Raw genomic sequence first — 22,620 nt, forward strand, 5'->3', positions numbered from 1 at the left:
TCGCTAAAATGAATGTGACCAAGTGCCACAATGTATGGTTCAGACATTAAGTTTTCTAGGGGGTTAAGAAAAGGAAAGATGAAGGATGAGCTGAAATCTGAGCTGCTGAAGGTGCCAGGCCTCACATTTCTCTGAAGCTCCACTATCTTCCAAGGCCTAACATTAGGCTTGCATTCAAGGTTGATTGAATGAAATTGGAAAACTTCCCTGAAAAATTCTAGGGAAGAATTGGGATGGGGAAGATAAAGGAATTACAGTGTGTATGAACAGAACCAGGAAAGGCTTGGTGGCAGAAAAAAATTAAAAAAAATTATTGTATAAAATGTACATAACACAAAATTTACCATTTTAAAATTACAACTTTTTTTTCAGAGACAGTGTCTCACAATGTTGCCCAAGTGGTCTCAAACTTCTAGCCTCAAAAACAAAGAAAAAAGAAAAACAAGAAAAAGTTTTGGCCCAGTGGCTCAGACCTGTAATCCTAGTCCTTTGGGAGGCTGAGGCAGGAAAATCGCTTGAGCCCAGGAGTTCAAGACCCGCCTGGCCAACATAGGGAGACTCCAGTGTCTACAAAAAAATAGAAACAATTAGCTAGAGTGTGGTGGCACACATATGTGGTCCCAGCTATTGAGAGGTGGAGGTGGGAGGATTGCTTGAGCCTGGGATGTCAAGGCGGCAGTGATTCCTGATCGCAGCACTGCACTTCAGCCTGGGTGACAGATCGAGATCCTGTCTCAAAAATGAAATAAGAAAAAAGACAAAACAAATAAAAACTCCTGGTTTCAAGCAACACCATCCTTGCCCCCGCTCCCGGCCTCCCTCTACCCCCGCCCCCGCCCCCAACTTCAGTCTTCTGAGTAGCTAGCATTACAGGTACCAGTTACCATGCCTAGCAATTTTAAACATTTCTAAATGTACCATTCAGTGCCATTAAGTACAATAACGTTGCACCACCAGGAATGAATTTTTAAGACTCTTTCCAAAGGGTTCATACCTGGCTAATCACACATTTGATAGTGGAAATAAGAAACATTTGTTGGTTGAAACACGGATGCATGAGAGTAAAAGTAGTGTTCTTCCCCTGTGTGAGTGTGGGCAGTTTCCGCATAAGCATCTGTGATCCGTTTTCCACATGTGAATGAAAGCCCAGTGAGGGGCAGTGGGCACCAGTCCTGCTCCTTGCGTGTCTGAATCATGCTTGCTAAGTTTCAAGCAAGGAATGCTCCGTTTCTCCCAATACCCATGGGGCCTTTTGTATTCAAATCAAAAGCACAAAACTCTATTGTGGGGGGAAGTATGAGTCTTTATTGGCAACCAGTGGTGTCCACTTAGAGCAAGAAATATGAAGTCTTAACAGTACATTCTATATGAAGTACTATAGCTATTAATACACTTGGGTTTCGTTTGTTTTTTAAATGGGTGTCTTTGTGTGGAGCTGTTCTAATCAGTGCCACAGGCGCTGAGGAGAGGGAGGGTGCTGGGTAAGGAGGAGGCAGGCCCACCCAAATCACCGGGGAGTGGGCAGTCAGGACAGCGGGGTTCTGATTTTGCCCCTTCCCTGTGAATCCTTGGGCACCTCACCGAAACACTTAAGGCCTCTGTATGGTAGACGTTGGAATCCGTGGCCTTCAAAAGTCCTTTCAGCTCCTTCGCTCCCATCTGCGTAATTTTTGGCATAGGCCAAGCGGCTGGTTGCTGGGGTGTTTAGCTCAGGACGAGAGGCCGAACGAGCGGGCAGTTGATTGAGGATAGACTAGACACGCGTGGGTGACTCCAGCGTGATGGAACGCGGGGTGTCCCGGGATAGGGCTAAAGCGAAGGGATTTCCAGACGAGTCTTTCCCAGGCCAACTTTTAAAGGTCGGAGGAAAGTTTCTCGTGGGGTGGGGGCCTAGAGGGGAAGGCAGGGTGGGCTCCGACGCCTCCTCGCCTTTAAGCGGGTGGCCCCTGCGCTTCCTCCGTTACCTGGAGCGGGGAGGGGCTTGGGAAAGTTTGTGTTTGTTGCTGGCAAAGCGCCGGATGGGAGGCGCGGGCGGGCGGGCGCTGCGGTTCTTCCCTTCTGCTTTCGGGAAGCGGTCGGGGCTGCACACTCGGATCGGCGGGGCCGGCTCCCGGGCCCGGCCGGCTGGAGGAGGGAGGGAAGGAGGCGGGAGGGAGCGAGCGGAGCCAGGGGCGCACGTACGCCCCAGCGCTGGGATTTATCGGCTCGCGAGGAGAGCGGAGCAGGCGCGCGGCCCAGGCGGAGGAGCGCCGACTCTGGAGCAGCCGGAGCTGGAGGAGGAGGAGGAGGAGAGGCGGCGGGGAAGGAGGAGGAGGGGGAGAGTCGCTCCCGCCGGGCGAGCATGGGGCGCCTGGCGCCGAGGCCGCTGCTGCTGGCGCTCCTGTCGCTGGGTGAGTGTGCGCGGGGCTCAGCTGGGCGCAGGGGGTCTGGCAGGGCCCTGGAGGGCTCGGCGGGGCGCGGCTGCAGCGCGCGGCCTGGGTCACTGAGGGTGCCCGGGCTGCTCCCGGGAAACCCGGCCGGGGTGCGCGGGCTGCTCGGCCCGGCGGGGAGCGGCCGCGGGGCCGCCCGGAGCCTGGCGCGAATCAGCCCGGGCCCCGCGCGCAGGGTGCAAGTGGCGGCTCCGCCAGGCCGAGCCTCGCCCCCAACATGTGCCGGGGGGAGTGGCCCGGGCCGGCTTTCCCCAGCCCTCCCTACCTGTTGGCCGCCGGGAGCCCGGCTCACCTTGAACTCCCGGCCCGGAAGGTGCTGCGGTCCCGGCCCGGGTCCCCCGCTCGAGAGCGGAAATGTGAGCCTTTGATATGCCCCGCCATAGCCGCCGCCGGCCGGGTCTCTCTTCGCCCAGCCCGCGCGGAGTTGCCTTTCCAGGGAAGCGAGAGAATCCTCCAACTTCCTTCCACGAAGGTCACAGGGTGGCCCGGAGCGTTACAATGGAAATCGGCGGGCGAGTCCTGCCGTCATTTTCGTCGTGGCTAGATTGTCTGCCTCAGTCTTTTCTTTTAGCTTTTCTTGAAGCTGCCTAGCTGCGTATTTATACACAAAGACCTAAGAGCCTGGCTTCTCCAACTTTTTCTACCTGTTACTTTTCCTCCCTTACTGTCCCCTCATCTTCCACCCTCCGGAAACCCTCGGTGCCCCGTGAGGTTTTGGCCCAGCGCCCTCCCCCCACCCAAGGAATCTTTTGTGGGTTTTTTCCCTCTCCATTTTCCATTCACTCCATACACAGACACCATCTTCACGTAGATCCACATGGTGATCCTAGCCAGCCACGGAAATATGTTTATTAAGTGCCCACCATGGTACCCCAGGGCCGACTCTTAAATGCTTTGATATTCTTGGATCCTTGTGGTCAGTGTCAACCAGGACAAGATGATTCTTATGACCCGGCCTGGGGTTCTCTTCCAAGCCCCTAGAGAAGGCAGATCTGAGTCTTTTACAGAGCGCATGGTGTGCGGTGTCCGTCCCATCCAGGTCCCAGCTGCACACAGGGCAAATGACTACTCTGCACTTCTGGTCGGAGGGTCCCAGAGAAGGCCTTCTATAGCCACTCCCCTACTGGGGACACCGGGGGCCCACACTGCTCTAAGCCCCGTGACTCCTGCTGCTGGAAAACCAGCCTTGCTAGCTTCTGTGTTTTCTTCCTTCACCTTGAAGAGATTTTCTGAACTGACTCCCTCAGAGAGCTCGTCCAGCCACATTGCTTCAGCTTCAGCCCATGTGCAGAAAGCTTCCAGATCTTCCACTTAGTTTTATGGCATCTTTTCTATAGTCCCTGATCCTAGTGCTTTGTTTTTATTTTTGAAACAAAGCCTCACTCTGTCACCCAGTCTGGAGTTCAGTAGCACAACCATAGCTCACTGAAGCCTCAAACTCCTGGGCTCAATTGACTCTCCCACCTGAGCCTCCTGAAGTGCTGGGATTACAGGCATGCTCCACCACACCCTGTGGTAGTGCTTTTAATCTTTACTTTTCACTGCGGGACCCTTGTAAGTTGTATGTTAGTGGTGCACTGCTGTTATAGTCCACACACACTTTTTATTGACTGTGTGTGTCTAGGTCAAGCAGGGCCGTGGCCTGGGTTTGCACAGATTGTGCACTGTGCAACTTCGGGAGCTGCTGTTCACTTTGTAGTCTGTGTGAATGACTCCCCCTAGAGTTGTGCAGTTCTTTGAACAACCTGGGTACCAGTTATGAGGGTGGGATGAGGTAGAACTTTGAAAACTTTGAAAACAATGCCCTTGAGTAATCATAATGAGGGGGAAAGAGGGAAGGGGGCAAAGAGAGACTGACAAAAGCAAAATAGAAGTGGGGAAAGCACAGCTTGGGGAAATCTTGATTGTACTCCAGCATATCCTGGCCTGGCTGGATGCCTCCTATGAATTACACTGGGAATTTCTGTGGTGTCACTAGCCGGTGCCTTTTTACCTGACAGTTCTCTGAACCATTGATGACCCTCCTGATAACTCTGCTGCCACAGAATCTCACTTGGCGTGACATCAGCCTGACCTCTGGGAAGGTCTCCCTGTGTTACACTACTCTAGCACTGTACTGATCCCTGAAATGTAATACATTGATAAGCAAGATCATCTTTCCTCCTAGGGAGTAACCTGAGTATAATCTTGGTATCACTGCTCTTTTTGACCTCCACATTCACATAGTCTCTCAATTCTTGCGTCTCCCCATAGCACAGACTCCAGCTTCTTCCTTTCCTTCCTGTTTCTACGGCTACTGTCTTAGCCCAGGTCCCAATTGTTTCCCACACAATTGGTGTCTTCGTGGTTGGTTATTTCCTCCAGCCTCCCTTTTAAGCTCATCCTTTTCCTAAATGATCATTTTTGGGGCTCCCACCTGTTCTCACTGGGTCCTTATGACTTTCCTCCAAGGAGATGTTGCCCCTAGTGTCCTCCCCTCCAGTCTTCTCTGGCTCACACACTTTGTTCTATCTAACCTGTTTGCTCTCCTGTATGTAGACTATATTAAACTTTCCGGCCCCTTCTACTTCTCACCTCTTGCCTGTGTATTAGTATTTCCTTTTTCCCCTAAAACTCACTTTCTCCATGAAGCCTTTCTAAACCCACCTACCATGATCCCACCAGAACCCACCCAGCCACATAGGGCAGGTTTCACATCCATTGCCTGTGTCTGATCTGTCTTGCCCGTCCACTCAGTGTGGCATTTCTTGAGTGGCCACTCAAGAAATGTGCCACATTCACAGAGAGAGTGCCACTCTGTGTGCAACCATGTGTTCAATACTGGGAGTCCCAGACAAATGACCAAGACACAGCATCTGCCTGAGCGGCTGGTGGGTGTGAGTGGACAGAGAATAAAATAGCTAACCACAGGCCTGAATGAAATACCTGACGTGGAAACCAAGTGTGGGAAACAAGGAAGGGGGTTGATTAATTTTGACTTGGGGGTTGGGGCTGGTTTTGCTGAAGAGGTGACATTTGAGCTGAGCCTTGAGGATAATTAGAATTTTGAAAGAAAGGATAGAAGAGCATTCTAGGCTCTGGGGAAAAGCCTAAAGTGTGGATGAGTGAAAGTACATGGCTCATTCAGAAATGGCACGTAAGTTCTATGTAACTGGGAGGAGGAGGAAATGGGGGTGCAATTATTTGGGGGAGGAGGAAATAATGGGGGAGGAAAGGTGGGTTTGAGATAGATCCTGTAGGTTTTGCGTGCTGTGCTGAGGAGTCTGGACTGGGAAGGGTAGATTTCTTGGCGCTCTGGGTGCTGCCAGGCAGTCTGTGCCCTGTCATCAGAGCATATATTTACTTCATTGTATGTAATTGTCTGTTCCCTACTCCAATTGTTTCCCCTGGGGGCAGGGGCCACATTGGTTTTGTTCACTACAATGTCCCTATTACTAATAGGATATATAACCCATACTGGGTGTTTGTTACATATTGGCTGACTGAATACTTATAAATATATATGTCGTTTTATCTGTGGGAATGGGTAGCCATTAAAAGTTTGTAGGGCGAGATTAGGAGGACAGGGTGATGTGTTGAGGAGGATAAACCCTCAACTAGTGCAACATAAATTGGAGAGTGGAAGGCACAGAGATTGTAGGGTGGGATTAACACATTTTCTTCATTTTTGTCTTTATTTTGGTAAATCTATTGAGATACTTTTTTAAGTGTCAAAAGCATCACATCAGTATTTTAGAATTCAAATAATATAAAAGGACTTTGTATTAATCAGGTAGGCTAAACTGCTCTAACAAACTCGAAGCATAGTGGTTCAGACAATAGATGTGTCTTATATAACAATGTGAGGGAGATGCTTCAGAGGGAAGGGTTGGGTGGGAACCCTGCTTTCCACAGTCATTCTGGCTCCCCAGCTGGTGGCAGTTCCGCTGTCTTCAACTCACAGTTTCTAAGATCACTTTGGTAGTCATCTTCACCATTCCAGCCCCTACAAAAGAGGAAAAGAGTGTGGAGTAGAATATATGGAGGCTTTGTGGGTCAGACTTGAAAGTGGCACACGTCATTTCTGCACACGTTCTATTGGAGAGACTTTGGGCCCGTGCCACACTAGCTGTAAGGAAAACTGGGAAGCCATGTGCCAGCTACTATGGAAGAAGGGAAGGACAGATTTTGAGGGAACAGCTAGCAGTCTCTGTGTTACTTATAGAGGATACAAGGTCAAAAGAAAAATCTGGGCTAAACATGTCAGCTCATGCCTGCAATCCCAGCACTTTGGGAGGCCAAGGCGGGAGGACTGCTTGAGATCGGGAGATTGAGACCAGCCTGTGCAACATAGTGAGACCCCCATCTCTACTAAAAAATAAGAAAAGTTAGCTGGGTATGGTGGCATGTGCCTGTGGTTCCAGCTACTTGGGAGGCTGAATGGGGAGGATCACTTGAGTCTGGGGGGTCAAGGCTGTAGGGGACCGTGATCGCACCACTGCACTCCAGCTTGCCCAACAAAGTGAGACCCTGTCTCAAAAAAAAAAAAAAAAAAAAAAAAAAAAAAAAAAAATGTGTCCACCCTCCTGCCCAGGCACAGCCACTCCTGTCTAATGTGTGTGTGTCTCTGCATACTGAATATTTTGTTTGTTTTTTTTCCTCATAGCTTCTGTACAAGGCTTTGCACCTAATGGGCACAGACTAATAATAGCTACTATTTCTAGATGGCATATCAAGCGTCAAGCTCTGACATACATTCTGGTATTTATTCCTCACAGCAATACTTTGAGAAAGTCACTATTATTTTCTCTTTATTACAGATAAGGAAACTGATGCCTAGAAAAGTTAGTTAACTGGTCTAGAGTCATACAGATATTCCCTAGAAGACCCAGGATCTGATCTCAGGACTCCATTCTGTCTCTTCTAAGGAAAAGTTGACTTATAGTCGCTAAACCTTATGCTGTGTATTGCTTGAGATTAGTTTAGGTGAAGAAGGATAATAGTGGTTTGAAAGTGAAAGTGCATTTAAAAATAGGAGGATCCAGGATTAGTGCAGCCCAGGCACACTTCCTGAAGGGAAGGATAGTGCCAGCATGTACCTCAGAGGTGTGGCATCCCTGCAACCCTAGCAGGTGGCCATGTCGGCTCTGAGGATGGGCCTAAATGCAACTGTCTCTGGAAAGCCTGAAGGAGGAGGAAGGCCAGCGGGAGGAACCCTAGTGAATCCATCCAGCTTTAACAGTCTTTGAAGTGTTGTGGCCTTCAGAGATTCCTTGGCACTCATTTTAGCCTTGTTAACAGAATTCCTGTATCTGCCAAGCTGATTAATGCCTGCCCTGGCTATAATTATTCTTATTAGCCTGCTGAATAGGAACTCTAGTTGTCAGTGATCATTCCTTGCAAGGCAGCAAGCTAGTCGACATTTATGTGGCTATTTTGTTTTAGCGATGAACTGCTTTGCTGATTTTCCACCCATAGATTGAATGTGCATTTTCACATTGGCACTGCGTCTGGCAGTTAAATAAGGTGTGTGCTTGTCTGTCGGTGTGTGTCTGCATCTCACTTAATGAAACGAAGTTGGAGGGATGCTGTCCAGGCAGTTCATAGCTGTTTTCGTTTAATTGCATTGGTCTCTTCAAGGCAGGGTTGCAAGGGTCATTTGACTCTGCTTTGGGAAAATAACTTGAACTGGCAAAAATTCTTCATAATTTATCTTCTGGAAAAGGCGAAGTGCTGCAGTTGGCACAGTCGGTGGTTTTTTCGATCTTGGACTATTTCTCCCCACACCAACTATAGTCTTTGGGAAGCAACAGAATTCGACCCAGTAGTTAACACTGTCGTGTCCCAGCAATATGCGTTTCCATTAGGCTGGAGATCATGGCTCTGTGTATTTGCTTGTGTTCTTTGAAGGCTGATTTTCCACAATACTCTGTAACTGTTTGTGGTAGATTATGGAGTCACTAAGCAGCATGATTCAAGTCTAAGTAAAATGTTCTGAGCCCTTAATTGCATCCTGTTTCACACCTTTACAAGCAGTTGGAATGTGAAAATATTTACATCACTTGGGGTATTTCACAGGAGTGGAGAAGAACCCATGGCTACTGTTGCTCTGTCTAGGATGAATTTGGCTTAGAATAGTGAAGAGTGAAATTGTTTCTTAGGGTTTCGGGCACATTTCAGAGTGGGTGCTACCTTGGAATCCTAATGAAATAGAGATAGTAGGCAGATAGATGAGTTACTTCTTGGAGCTTAAAAGTGACTCTAAGCCAGGAATATTCTGATAATGGCTCTTCCTTGCTCTTCTTTAGAGCTGGGCTAGACAGAACTTCCCAGCTAATGGGCCGCAGTAAGGGACCCACATGGGTTTCAGCTGGGTTTTCATGATATTGATACCCACAGGGCAGGGGCTGCCTCTAAATCCAAAGGCCTGCTTACCTGGAGAGCTACACAGATATTATCATTTCCTGTGTGTGCTATGATTTGACGAAGGATGGCAGTTCTCTCCTTCACTTGGTGAACTACAGCCCTTTAGCCTGAGCCTTGGAATGAGCTGTTTGAAGATGCAAGGTGAGAAGCTCAGTAACACGGCTAGCAGCTCATTTATTCAGCAAATATTGAGCAAGCGCCTGCTATTACACGCCGGGCATTGTTCTGAGGATTGCTCTATGAACAGAGCAGACTCAGATCTGCCCTCAAAGGGTCGGACAAAATGCACTAGATGTCAGAAAGTGGACGATTGAGATGAGGGTCAAAGGGCAGGTTCTTGGCAATGCCTGCAGTGAGGAGACAGGAAATGAAAGGGAGAGTGCTAGGAGTAGTCAGGGAAGGGGAGAAGAAGTACCGGGAGAGCACAGCTCTCGGAAGCAAAGCAGAGATGGGTGTGAGTGGACTCGTTAAAGAGGGATTGGTCACATGCTGCTGCAGAACTGGAAGGATAAAGACAGAGAAGCCCTTGGATATGGGCACTGTGAAGTCTGCCCAAACAGTGAAGGAGGAAGGGAAATCACAGAACTTGAGAAGTGGGTGGGGTGGGGAAGGAACTCTGAGTCAGAAACGATCGCCCACCTTTTCAGGTGGTGTGGAGCAGAAGATCACTGTGAGGGTAGTGGCTCGGGGCACGGCAGAACCAGATCAACTTAAACAGGATCCAGGAGTCTCCAAGCAGGCCCACAGGCCAGCTGGGAGAGTCTCATGGCAAAGGACAGGCTGAAGAGCAGTGAGCAGCCGTGACTACTGGGTGTGGACTCCAGAGAAGGTGGCATGGGGGGTTGGGGTGCAAATAGAAACCCTAGCCTTGAAAAGCCAGAGAGGAGAGAAAGGAGAGGGAGAGGAGAGCGTGCAGAGAGCAGTGTGGTGCTCTCTGCAGTCTCTGCAGTGCTCTCAGACTGCCCTAAGAGTAGCCCCAAAGCTTCCCCAGATGTGCTAGTTAGAGGTTATCTATATGTTCCCTTGTTCCCTGTCTCTCTCTTTTTAGGACAGGGTCTCACGCTATCACCCCGGCTGGATTACAGTGGTACAATCACAGCTCATTGCAGCATGAAACTCCTGGGCTCAAGCAGTCCTCCCATCTCAGCCTCCTGAGTAGCTAGGACTGACTGCACCACCATGCCTGGCTAATCTTTTATCTTTTTTTAGAGGCAAGGTCTTGCTATGTTTCTCAGGCTGGTCTCAAACTCCTGGCCTCAAGTGATCCTCCTGCCTCAGCCTCCCAAAATATTGTGAGCCACTGCGCCTGGCCTATATGTTCTTTCTTTCTTTATCTGCACACATATAAAGTTGCCTCTGTGTCCCTCTGGATGTCTTCTTCCGTGTTGATTGGTGGAATTAACTTACTCTCTGATAGCTTTTTGGTCTTTGGCTGTTAGGCAGAATCTCTAGCAAAGGGACTCTTGCATTTTGTAATCCATCTTTCTCTTACATCAGCTAAGAAGATTTTAATAGTTTGTATTACAAATAAGCCATAACATGTGTGTTTTTAAAACCTACTTCTGTTCTTTATACTCTTCCATCCTTACTTCATCTCCCAGTTAAAAGAGGAAAAAATGGGGTTCAGGCTTCAGAATCAGCCTTTCATTTGAATCCTGCCTCCCCTCAGCGTGAACCTTGGACAGATTTTCTAACCTCTTTGAATCTCACTTTCTGTCTCTGTGAAATGGGAATAATACCTCTCTTGAAGGTTTTCCATGAAGATTAAAAACAATATATTTAGAAGAATGCAAACATTAGGGTGTGTAAGTTCCTAGAAATCTGCTACCCCAAGTGTGTTCTGTGGACCACCAGCATTGGCAGCACCTGGGGGAACCTCAGGTCCAACCTTGTGAATCAAAGTTTGTATTTGAACAAGATCCCCAGGGGATTCCAATGCATGCTAAAGTTTGAGAAGCATGTCTGGAGGAGTGTTTGGCACACAAATTACTTGGTAGTCTGGGCTTTCTCAGTGGGACTGAGGCAAAGCCATGGTCAGAGTCAGAGCTGGAGGAGAGTGGGCTGGGACTGGACCCCATGGGAATGTGACAGACATTCAGTTAGCAATGAAGGATGGAGGATAGCTTAGGTCTGTAGTGGAGGCAGTGGGCCTAGTTTCCTGGCTTTATCCCACCAAGTTTGGCAGCCTAAGAGAGACAGCATCATGTGGTCTCTCCATGGAATGAGGGTGGAAGGATGAGGGATAAGGGAACCAAGGGAACTGATGAGAACATCACAGGAAAGAGTAGCCAAGCAATACAGGTGGGATGGGCAGGTGAGTGGGGCTTCCAGGCCTGATGCACCTGCAGAAGGTTTGAGGGCCTGGAGGGCATGATGAGGGCATAAAAGCAGATTCTGAGGTGCAAGGGAGTGGTAATCTAGAAAAGTAGGAGGTGAGGGTCAAGAGAGGTAACTTCTGAGTTCCGGGTTTTGGCAGCAGAGATCTAAGAGGTGACAGGCTGGATGGCCGGTAGTGACATAAGCATTTATTCAGAATTTTCGCCTCTTCCACCATTTTGGCTGGTTGAGCTAATATCTGACTGGGTTGGGCCTGAATGGATTAGGAGAGAGGGGTGTGACTTAGAAGCATTAGCCCCAGGCATCGTGGGGAAAAGGCAGTAACCTATGACTAAGATGAATTGGGGGTTGGGGACCAGGTGTGATGCAGAGAAACCAATATGAGGGTTCGTTCCTTCCCAGGAAATTCTTGTCTGCCTTTTTTGTAGCATTTATTTTGTGCCAGGCACTATGCTTTTTTTTTTTTCTTTCCTTTTTTTAGAGAGATGGGGTCTCTGTCACCCAGGCTGGAGTGTAACGTTGCAGTCATAGCCCACTGCAGCCTCAACCTCCCAGGCTCAAGTCATCCTCCCACTTCAGCCTCCTGAGCAGCTGAGACCGGCTAATGCACTTTCCATAGATGAACTTATTTAGGAGGCTTCATAGTCCCATGAGGGTAGGCACTATTGTTACCCCTATTTAATAGATGAGCAAACTGAGTCACAGAGAGGTGAAGTCACTTGCTCAGGGTCACAGTGTAAGTGGCAGACCTGGGATTCAAACCCAGATAGTCTGGCTCCAGAGTGTGCGTTCATAACCACAGTACACTAGTATGTCTTTACATGTTAGTCAAAATAGATCTTTGAAAACACTGAAAGGAATTGATATAGTTAGCTAAATTGTGATAACATTTGTTTCCTTGTCTTTCAAGACAGGAGGCTTGGATTTTGGCCCTCGTCCTTCTACTCACTAGTTTTGTGACCTTGGACAAGTTGCTGAATAGCTCTCAGCCCCTATAAAATAAGGGCTGGGCTAGCTGATCCTGAAGGTCTCCCCTTCCATCTCCAGAATTCTTTTGAGTTCAGGCTGACCCATGCTGTTGGCCATGTGGCCTCTTGGCGCAGCCCTGGCTTCCTGCCCATCTTCCGAGCACTACTTTTGATTCTGCAGCCTGTGCCTATTGTCTCTCACCTGCCTGGTGCCTCTTCACAACAGTGGGTTGGTGCCTCTGAGGGCTCTGGAAATTGTTCGGTCCTTGTATAGGCAACTGCTGCCTCATTCCAGCCCATTTCCTGTGCACTAAAGATCTTTCCCTGTGGTTCTCTAGGGTACAGAGGTGTCCCCACCACCAGGCTAACTGGGCTTTCAGGCAGACCTCTGGGGGAAGTCACAGAAACGGTAAAACAATAAGCCATTTCTAGGTGACAGACTGTTTCTTATCATTACTGATTTTTTGTGTGTGTGCAAGTTTTGATTGAGGATATCAGCCATGAGTAAGCTGGGGCTGACTAATCAAGCCTCAGCCCTCACAAATGTGACTTGTGTCTTCTCCCTTCAGCCTAGGAAAGAGCCTAGAAGATGTTCCACAGGTTGCCCTTTTCCCAGTGTACCCCAGACCACAATGAGAAGAGACACAGACATCTTTAGATATGTATAAATATTGCCACTACTTTGGATTTTACACCCTTCCTGAAGGGTAGAAGAGTTGAAATACTTTAATTTTTTTGAAGCAGGGTCTTGCTCTGTTGCCCAGGCGGGAGTGCAGTGGTACAGTTTTGGTTCATTGCAACCACTGCCTCCCGGGTTCAAGCAATTCTCATGCCTCGGCCACCCAAGTAGCTGAAATTACAGGGATGTGCCACCACACCAGGCTAATTTTTGTATTTTTAGTAGAGACAGGGTTTTGCCATGTTGGTTAGGCTGGTCTCGAACTCCTGGCCTCAAGTGATCCACCTGCCTCAGCCTCCCAAAGTGCTGGGATTACAGGTGTGAGCCACCATGCCCAGCCGAAGAGTTGAAATTCTGACATCTCCAATCAATAGACTCAGCTGGCCAAAAAGTGTGCTCCTAGCATTTGGGGACTTTCTTCCTTTTCATTGCTTTGGTCTGAACAAGGAAGGTTCAAAATGATGCTGGATAAATACCACCTACTAAAAGGATACATTCTAGAAAGCCGACGTATTATAGAAGGAACTTATGTGTATGAGCTCAGTCCTCACTGCATCTTGGCTGCTGCCTGGCCCTCCCTGGCTACTTTAAGGTGCTACTGTTGATGCTGCTGCTAAGCCCAGTGATTTTATCTCAGTGGTTTTGGATGCAGATATTTTTGAGGCTTAACAAGAACTCATGAATTCTGGGCCATGTTTGAAGTAGCTTGCTATCTTGTTCTGTTTCGGAGGTGTAGGGGTGGATAGTGCTTTGTGAAACCATTGCCCGCTTTAGGATGTACTGAGAAGAGAATATTAGCTGATTTGGTGTCTGTCCAGTGTACACTACTTTGCTTATGTTGCAGTGAGGAGTTAAAAAAAAAACACAGATTTTTGGTACAATTATTCATTTTTCCATTTTCTGAAAGCTGGCACATCCAAACATTTTCTTATTTATTAGAAGACATTACAGTCCATCATCTTGGGTTGAGAAATCCTTACAGTAAGTTCCAAGTTAAGACCATAGTGTCTAACTCACGGCATGGCACAGCACAGGGTACTTAGTCACATTAGTCAAAGTAAAAAGTTATAACCCTTGAAGAAGTAAATTATTTGTGTCCAATTTTACTCTTCAATACAGGACATTGCTGCTTTTCTTTGTGATCTTATTTTTTTAGTACTTCAACAGCATTAATGGAATGTTAATTGTGTTTCTGACATTGTGCAAGATTACAAAGTCCAAAATGGAACGGAACCAGTTACAAGTGAATGGCGGAATGGATCATAGGTGTTTTTTAAAGGCCTGGGTGAATGAGTTATTAGATCACTGTACATATGGGGCTGTCAGAATTATAGAGATGGAACGGAGGCCAGGGGCTGTTATTATTGAAAAGCTCCATGGAGCAGGTGGGGCTGAAGAGTCGGGAGCCAGGAGCAGGACATATGTTTCAGGTATGAAAGTGGGCAGTGCAGTTTCTCAGAGGTGGGAGCAGATACATGTGTACAGGTTGGTGTCCCATTTGGTGATTAGCTAACTTAAGTTGGAAAAATAATAGAGACCTTAGAGGATGTGGATATTAAACTCTGAAGAAGGGAGGTTGCTGGAGAAGAGGAATGTGAGCAAAGTCACCCTGAAAGATGTTGGCAGCATCGCCAGCGCCCACAGAGCAGCTAAGAGCCAGTATGTGTGAGGCTGGAGAGGTCCGCCGGGGCTTACAGGAAGCCAGCCTGCTAAATTAAGGTGATCAGTCAGGCCATAATCCTATTTTTGGTCGTTTCTTATAAGGAAAACAACTCACAAAACAATTACGGATGTTCCCCCCAGATAGTTTATCAGAGTGTTTCTTCAAAGGACTATGACCTGATAAGAGACACGTAAGTTTTAGAGCAATGATGGGGAATTTTAGTTGGTTTTCTATGGAAACAAGGTTTATGCAATCATGTGATCTATTCATCGGAGCCCCACTTTCATTACCATTTATGCCACAAACAAGTTTCAGCGGAAACTAGTATGAATCCCAGAAAGCCTAGTGTCGTACCTGGCTCATAAATAATTGGGGTAGGTACCTTTGTTCACCCATCTAGGGAGGGCCACAGAGGCAGCAAGGTGGTATACACTGCCCAGTGGTACTGTCAGGGACCCCACGTTCCAGGACCGAGTTAGCTCACACCACAGGCTGAAAGATAGTTATGCAGCAGGATGTGAGTTTGGTCGTTAGAAAACAGCAATGATGAGGCAAGCTCTGCTTTCTGTCCAGTATGTTCATTTAAGGCATTTGGGACTCAAGACAAGGAAGTGTGAAAACTGAGCATATAATCAAGTGTTGGTGACCCTTCTTGAGGTTTTCCCAAGTATCCCTCACTCCAGTCCTTAGAAATGACTGCAAGATAGATGCACACAACACCTTCTTTGGTTTACATATCTGTCTTGGAGTTACTTCCAGTTATTTGATTCTTTGGATTTCAAGTAAAGCCTCATTTCCTCAGAGAAATGAGGACATGTTTGGATCCAAGAGTGCTGCCGCCTACAGCATGGGCCGGCCTGCGCCAGCTTTTGGTGATGGGCTGTTACTCAGCCACCTTCCTTCAGAGCACAGCCATTGGTTTGTGATTTATTAGGATGAGGGTTTGTGTGTCTCACCCAACCGTAAGCAGCTCCAAAACAGGATCGTGTCTGTTTTTGCTTACCCCAGCATGTAGGAACTTGAATCTTTGAATAATTGAATTAATGTATGTGCTTAGAAACATGCCTGTAAGATGTATATAGTATATATATTTAAAATTGTGAACCTTAAGTTATAAAGGGGGCAGAAGTTATCTATGTGTCCTTACTATCTTTCGTATGTGTGCTTATTTATCTTCTTTCATTTGGAAAGAATTGCATGTGACTTCTCTTCTAAGACAGAGGTTTTTGTGGTAGAGTAGGAGAAAATGAAATCTATACATGAAAAAGAAGGGGTGACTAAAGTCTCCATTCTTCCTCCTGTGTGGATTTTCTCGTTTTTTCCTTGGCAGCTTGGGTGGAAGACAGATGACTCATGAGTTCTCATTATTGTCTCTCCACTGCCTCCACCCCTTCCCTTTGCAGGGTTGATACAACCTGTTCCACCCCAGAATGGCATATGCTCCCTTCTTGGGCTTTGTCCTGGTTGGTCATAGTCTAGAGAAGCAGACTTCTTCAGTCCCAGTATATGCGTCAAGTGTCTTATGGCTGGGTTCATTCAAACCACGGACCGTCTGCTTGTCATCACTGTTCTAGGGAGCAGCCAACACTGAGCCACATCTGAGCAAAGGGGCAGTAGTACTGCTGCCTGTAGCATGGGCCTGGGCTCACTGCCTAGTTCATAACCACTATTTATTATCTGCCCCAGGTCGGGCATTATTCTGGATCTGGGAGCACCTAAAAACGTAGATCAACACAGTCCTTTGACTCCTCCAGCAACCAGTCTAAATGTGGAGGCATGACACACACAGGAAGAGAGGTGGCATAGACGAAGTGTCATCGAGGAGTGTTAAACAAAGGGGAAACAAACAACATTAGAGAAAAGGGAGAACATTCTGGGAGTACTTTAGGCAGAGGTGCTTTTGCAGAAAAGGTAAGCATGATCTTCTGTACCTGTTTATATCACTACCTATGTCTCATCTCTACCTGTGCATGTATTTTTTATTTTATTTTTTTTGAGACAGTCTCACTCTGTTGCCCAGGCTGGAGTGCAGTGGCATGATCTCAGCTCACTGCAACCTCTGCCTCCCAGGTTCAAGCAATTCTCTGCCTCAGCCTCCCGAGTAGCTGGGATTACAGATGCCTGCCACCACGCCCGGCTAATTTTTGTATTTCTAGTAGAGACGGGGTTTCACCATCTTGGCCAGGCTGGTCTTGAACTCCTGACCTTGTGATCCACCTGCCTCAGCCTCCCAAAGGGCTGGGATGACAGACATGAGCCACCGCACCCGATCTGCATGTAGTTGTAAAGGCATTAGTGCCATGTCTGGATTGGGGACTTTTGTAAGGATCCAAAGCACCCAGATAGTTGGTTTTTACTAGCCCCAAAGAAGTGTGTAAACAAAATTGATGTGGTGAGTTTTGAGGTTTAGAATCCTGAGTGTGTCCCTTCCCAGGGTGCTGAGAACTGGTCTCTTGATTGATGCTGTGTGTCACAGTTGCCCCAGCTACATGCTCTGTGCTTTCTGTAATGAGCCTGGTGAAGGGCTATTTTTGAAAATTCATTGATGAAGGACTGTTTCTGAAATTAATGAGATTATGTACTTTTTGTTAAGCCCCCCGGATGATGATCCGAAGATCAATTCTGGCCCTAACATTCCAGAAGCTCATTGAGATAGGAGTGATCACGGTCACTGCATCAACAGGCATGCTGATGGGCTGGGGGTGTGGTGATGAGAAGCCCCTTTAGAGCCTCACAGGGAGGCTGACAGGCAGTCGGCTCCAGGTGATCTTGGTGGCAAGCAGACCCTCAGTGGGCATCTTCTAAGCTCTGCCTGAGCTGGGGGCTGAGGCGGGGAAGGATCAGGCAGGGAAGGATCAAGAAAGCCTTCAGCAAGCTGGACCCATTTGAGCTCATTAAGTCTTGATGATCAGTAGGTTTTTGCTGGCAGAGAAGGGGTGGGTAGTTTACTTTAGACAGAGAGAAGAGCACAGAGAAAGCGATAAACTGGCTGGCGTGGTGGCTCACACCTGTAATCCCAGCACTTTGGGAAGCTGAGGCGGACAGATCGCTTGAGGCCAGGAGTTCAAGACACCCTGGCCAACATGGTGAAACCCTGTCTTCATTAAAAATGCAGCAATTAGCTGGGCATGGTGGCACATACCTGTACTCCTAACTACTCGGAGGGTGAGGCACGAGAATTGCTTGAACCCAGGAGGCAGAGGTTGCATTGGGCTGAGATCATGCCACTGCACTCCAGCGTGGGTGACAGAGAGAGACTCCCTCTCAAAAAAAACAAAAAACAAAGAAAAGATAAAACCATTCATAAGAGGATATTGGTTTTTAATAAATGAAGAAAACTTTTTGCAACTGTTGTGGAGGGTTGAGTTGTAGGGTCTTTTAGAGGGAAAGGATTGAGACTGGAGAGAAAGTCCTGAGTGTGAAGAGCCTTGTGTGTCACCTGAAGAAACTTAAGCCTAGCATCATAGATGAATTTGTCTGTTTTTTTCCTGATTCTGCCTTCCCTAAAAAGCTGGAGGTCCCTCCTTTCCTTTATTTACTTGATGTTTTAAAAGGTCCTCATCTTATTGGGGACTCATCTCCTTCCAACTTTTCTATAAGTCAACATACTGTTCCATCTTTATCGACTCTGACACTTGGCCAGGTGTTAGCTCATCAACGGTCCGTGATGATGTGTTCTGCACACAGTAGGCATGCAGCAAAAAAAATACTGAATGAAAGAATGAAGTATCAGATTGTAGTTAAAGTGTTCCTTAAAGGATCTTTAAAAAGCCAGGGTCTTTTTAAATTTAATTCCCTGCAAGCCAAACTGTTAAATAACACTGTACTCCTTACTAAGCCTCACCAGGGAAGCTTGGCATAGACCCCTCATCACCCATGGCTTCTGGCACTGTGTCTACAAATGAGAAGGGCAGGCTTAAAGTGTTTTTGGGGAGGAGAGATGGCTGAGGCAAAGGAGGAGCAGACAGTGGATCTAGGGAACAGTCAAGGGGAGAGAGGACAGAGCTGCCTAAGGAAGGGAGTCACGTTGGTGGGGAGTTTCCCCAATTATCTCGGTTGCTTTTTATGCTCATATGCAAGTTTAAACATAATATGCATCTCTAATTCTCTTAAACTAGAGGCTAAAAGAAGGACCAGGTGTTCACACAGAACTTGGCAGATGATGTTGGCCAGTTTGAACGTGGAGAGGATTGAAAATGGCTGAGCAGGAAGGGATGCTGAGCGGTGCTTGGGCCTCTAGCAGCTGTTAATTTTGTAGAATGCGCTAAAATAAACCTTGTGGATAGATCTTGCCTCAGCCTTTTCTATCTCTGGTCCTTGGACAGAGAATTGTTTAAATCATTTCGTGTTATTGAGTTATTTTGGTTAATCATCAGTACAGATTGCCTCTAAGTGGTTTTTGCATCTTTTTTTATTATTGCTTGGTCACATAACTTCTTGGAACCTCAGTTTCCTTATTTAATACTCTCAAGGTTGAATATTAAATCATATGAACAGGATTTGCAAACTATAAAGCAATGCTATGCATGTAAGATGTCTTTTTTTTTTTTTTTTGCCAATTACTGAGTCCTTAAGGGGAAATTGTCTACTCAATACTTGGTTTACTGTGTTAGGATTCCATTAGGGAAGCAGAACCCTTATAAATATTGTGGAATAACACATTTATTAGAGGAATTAGACCTTACACAATTATGGAAGGAGTTGGGGAAGTGAAGGCCTAAAAAGGAGAGTTAAAGTATCAGGGAAAAGTCACTAGTGAGCTGTCTTGAAGCACTGGCAGGTGGACAAGTTGAAGCGTGAAGAGGAATCTGGAAGCCAGGCAGAATGGGCTGGTTTAGGGTTCTGAAGAAGGGTAATCACTTAGCTCCGAGATTGCAGCCAAGCATGTAGTGGTCTTGGGGTCATGTTGGTCCAAAAGAATAGCATTTGGGAAGAAAACAGGAGCAGAAAGAGCAAGGACAAACAGGTGCCCACTAGCACCTTCACATCTGTCCCACACTGCCTTTAACCACGAGCCATATACCAAAGTATAATGGCTTCCACTTGACTTCCACCTCCCAAATCTCACATGAAGTTCTGTTTTGTCCAACCCTAACCCGGAACTACACAGATAAGAGGATTCTGGGATATGTAGTTCCAGCTTAGCCAGGTGACAAAACCTCACAGTTTCATAATGTAGAATTAAAGGTTTGACATGGTTCTGCCCTCCCAGGATCTCTCAAAGGCCACAGAACTGGAAGCAATGTCATAGTTAGGTGATCTAGTGCTTCACTAGTAAGAAGGAATTCAGTTAGTTAATGATCCAGTCTTGAAGAAGTACCCTACATTTTTGTTCCTCACTTGTTGGTGGCACTGCATGTCTTTCTGCCTTGCTTGCCATTCTTTTTTTTTTTTTTTTTTTTTTTTTTTTTTTTGAGACAGAGTCTCGCCCTGTTCCCTGTTGCCCAGGCTGGAGTGAGTGGTGAGATCATGACTCACTGCAACCTTTGCTTCCCAGGCTCAAGCCATCTTCCTGCCTCAGCCTTCCAAATAGCTAGGACCATAGGCACATGACACCACGCCCAGCTAATTAAACATTTTTTTTTTTTGTAGAGACGAGATCTGACTATGTTGCCCAGGCTGGTCTCGCACTACTGGCTTCAAGCCATCTTCCCACCTCAGCCTTCCAGAGTGCTGGAATTACAGGTGTGATGCAGGAAGGTAATGGTTGTCTTGGCAGCAAAAACTAAGAAAAGTTGCATTGACTGTGAAGAGTGTGTCAGTACTGATGAAATGCAAAGTCTTTGTCGCCTCCTTTCTAATCTTGTTTGATTTGGAGAACATGTGTATGAAGCCTGAAAGAAGATTTCCAGATATAAATGGCAGGATAGATAACATTAGAGCCAGAACTGTCATGTAAATGTTAATTGAAAACAAGATTTAAGTCTCTGGACCACCCTTGTTACCCCCGTGACCTGTTGGTCACACTGCCCCTTCCTCGTGTTTCTGTAGCCAGGCACAGGCTAACAAGGACTCAGAGAGTGCCTGCTATGATAATTTTAGCCCCTGGAAGAAATAACAGACATTGTGAGATTTAATGGCCACACCTGGGCCTTGTCATCACTTAGTATTCTTTCACCTTTTGGATTGTCAACTCTGATATTTCCCTCTGTGACCACAACCTCCTGCTTTACTCCTTTCAGATTCCCTCCTATGTGTTGAACCTATTCTTCATCCTAATTGTGATTCCCTGATCTTGAACATTCCTCCTTTTCAGTCCACCAGGCCATTCTCACTTTACTTGGCTCCTAATGCAGGGCAGACTCTGGTGGTCAGCATTTCAGCAGTGAGCTTGTTAACAACCTGGGGCCCTCTGTCATTATTTCCTTGCCAGACCTCACATTGTATTATATTTCAGTAATTCACACCAATCGTAGTTTGTAAGCCTGAGCTATTTATGATCTTGCTGGGGAAAATCTCAAAGCCTGCCCATTTGAGATTCCAGCAAAGTCCTGGCATCTTTACCGCAGCTCACCTCTCCTTTGTGTTCCTTTTGTGATGGTTTCCTATTATATTTCTTCTGATGCTTATTCTAAACCTTTGTCAGGATCCTTAGCATCTGAACTCCTTTCTGCTATTTTACTGAGACAATAGAGACCTAGCAAAGAAACCTCAAGCTTTTGCCTCAAAACTTTTAAATAGTTTTACTCATCCTTTTCTCCATCTAACCTGAAAAAAAGTAAGGGCTCTATCTTTGGCTCTTTTTCCTCTCTATGGTATTCTTTCCCTAAGTGACCCCCGGCAACCTGTGGCTTTAAATACTCTGTGTGTGCTGATGACTTGTCTAGTGAGTATCTCCAGCTTGGACCTCCCCACTGAGCTCCAGACTTAAACATCCAGCTGCCTACTCCACTGCACTTCTACTTGGTGTCTGATAGGGACCTCACATTTAAAACGACCAGAGGACAACTCCTGCTTTCCTTGGTACAGATTTGCTTCCTTCTAATTACTTGGCTGTCTCAGTAAATGGCATCACCCTGTAGGCCAGATGCTCAAGCCAGAAGCCTGGATCATTCTTGATTGCTCTCTTCTTCATTCCCCACATTCAAAAAGTCAGTTTGTCATTTCATTTATATACAAGTTAAGTCCTGAATCTGACTGACTACGCCTGAGAGTCGCCACCACTGTCAACCAAGGCCGGTGTTCATCAGCTTTTGCTTGGTCTACGGAAACTTCCCCCATACTGGTGTCCTTGCTTCCAAATTGGCCCCATATAATCTATCTTTCCCACAGCAGCCAGACTGAAATTTCTACAAAGAGAGCAGGCTCTCTCATTTTCTCATTTATGTGCTTCCCATTTCAACCAGAATCCAGGGCCCCTGCCCCCTCTTTCATTGTAATAGGTCACAGTGATCTTTTTTTCTGTACTTTAAACACCCAAGCTTGCTCCGTCACGGTACTTTTATATTTGCTGTTCTGTGTCTGGAGCAGTTTTGCCCCAGAGCTTCAATCACTGTCTCTTTCTCATTCTGGTCTAAACTCAGACATGACCCTGTCAGAGAGGCCTTTCCTGACCACACCTCATATTGTCATATTTTAACTGAATAGCATTTGCCAGCGGGTCTACTTCATCACTTTATCACTGTCTCTTTCCTTGAACACAGTTTTCTTGCTGGCAGGGACTGGTGGCCATGTGTCCCCAGTGCCTAGAAGGTGCTTTGGGGGACTGACTGGCTGACTTTGCAGGAGGAACCCCCTGCTTGCTGCTTCAGTGCCTTTTTCATGGTTGTGCCTTCTCTTCCCTACATCTCTGTTCCTTCTCTCCTGGCTCTTACTTTCCAGATCCCATACCCGTCATCGAAAATGCACTTTCCTGGAGGTTGCCAGTGATTACTTAACCATCAGTTCATTTCTGTTTTCTCAACACCCACCTTCCTTGACTTTTCTGCATGTTTGACATTGTTGTTCATTTTTTTTGAACAAAGGCATACAGTAGGAGCCTGCTGTAGATATTGTGCAGGATGCAGATATGGGTAGGAAACAACTCCTGCTTTAAAGGAGCTTGCAGTCTGCCAGGAGCAAGTAGATGAGTCTGTCCATAAAAAAACAGTAAGTGTTACTGTAAACCCTTTCTTGAAATTCCTACATCCCTTGGCTGCT

The 22,620-nt window shown here is 46.8% G+C and overlaps 1 protein-coding gene across 1 annotated transcript in view; it reads left to right on the plus strand.

Moving 5' to 3' along the window:
* Positions 1–2,052: 2,052 nt before the first annotated feature.
* The window catches only part of PTGFRN (prostaglandin F2 receptor inhibitor), a 79,110-nt gene continuing 58,542 nt past the window's right edge, over positions 2,053–22,620 (plus strand). Inside the window, exon 1 of the mRNA XM_050748101.1 lies at positions 2,053–2,390. Coding sequence (XP_050604058.1) covers positions 2,342–2,390 — 49 coding nt within the window. The 5' untranslated portion in view covers positions 2,053–2,341. The remainder of the gene's footprint in view (positions 2,391–22,620) is intronic.

This window comes from Macaca thibetana, chromosome 1, assembly GCF_024542745.1.
Source record: "Macaca thibetana thibetana isolate TM-01 chromosome 1, ASM2454274v1, whole genome shotgun sequence".
In the NCBI taxonomy this organism is placed as follows: domain Eukaryota; kingdom Metazoa; phylum Chordata; class Mammalia; order Primates; family Cercopithecidae; genus Macaca; species Macaca thibetana.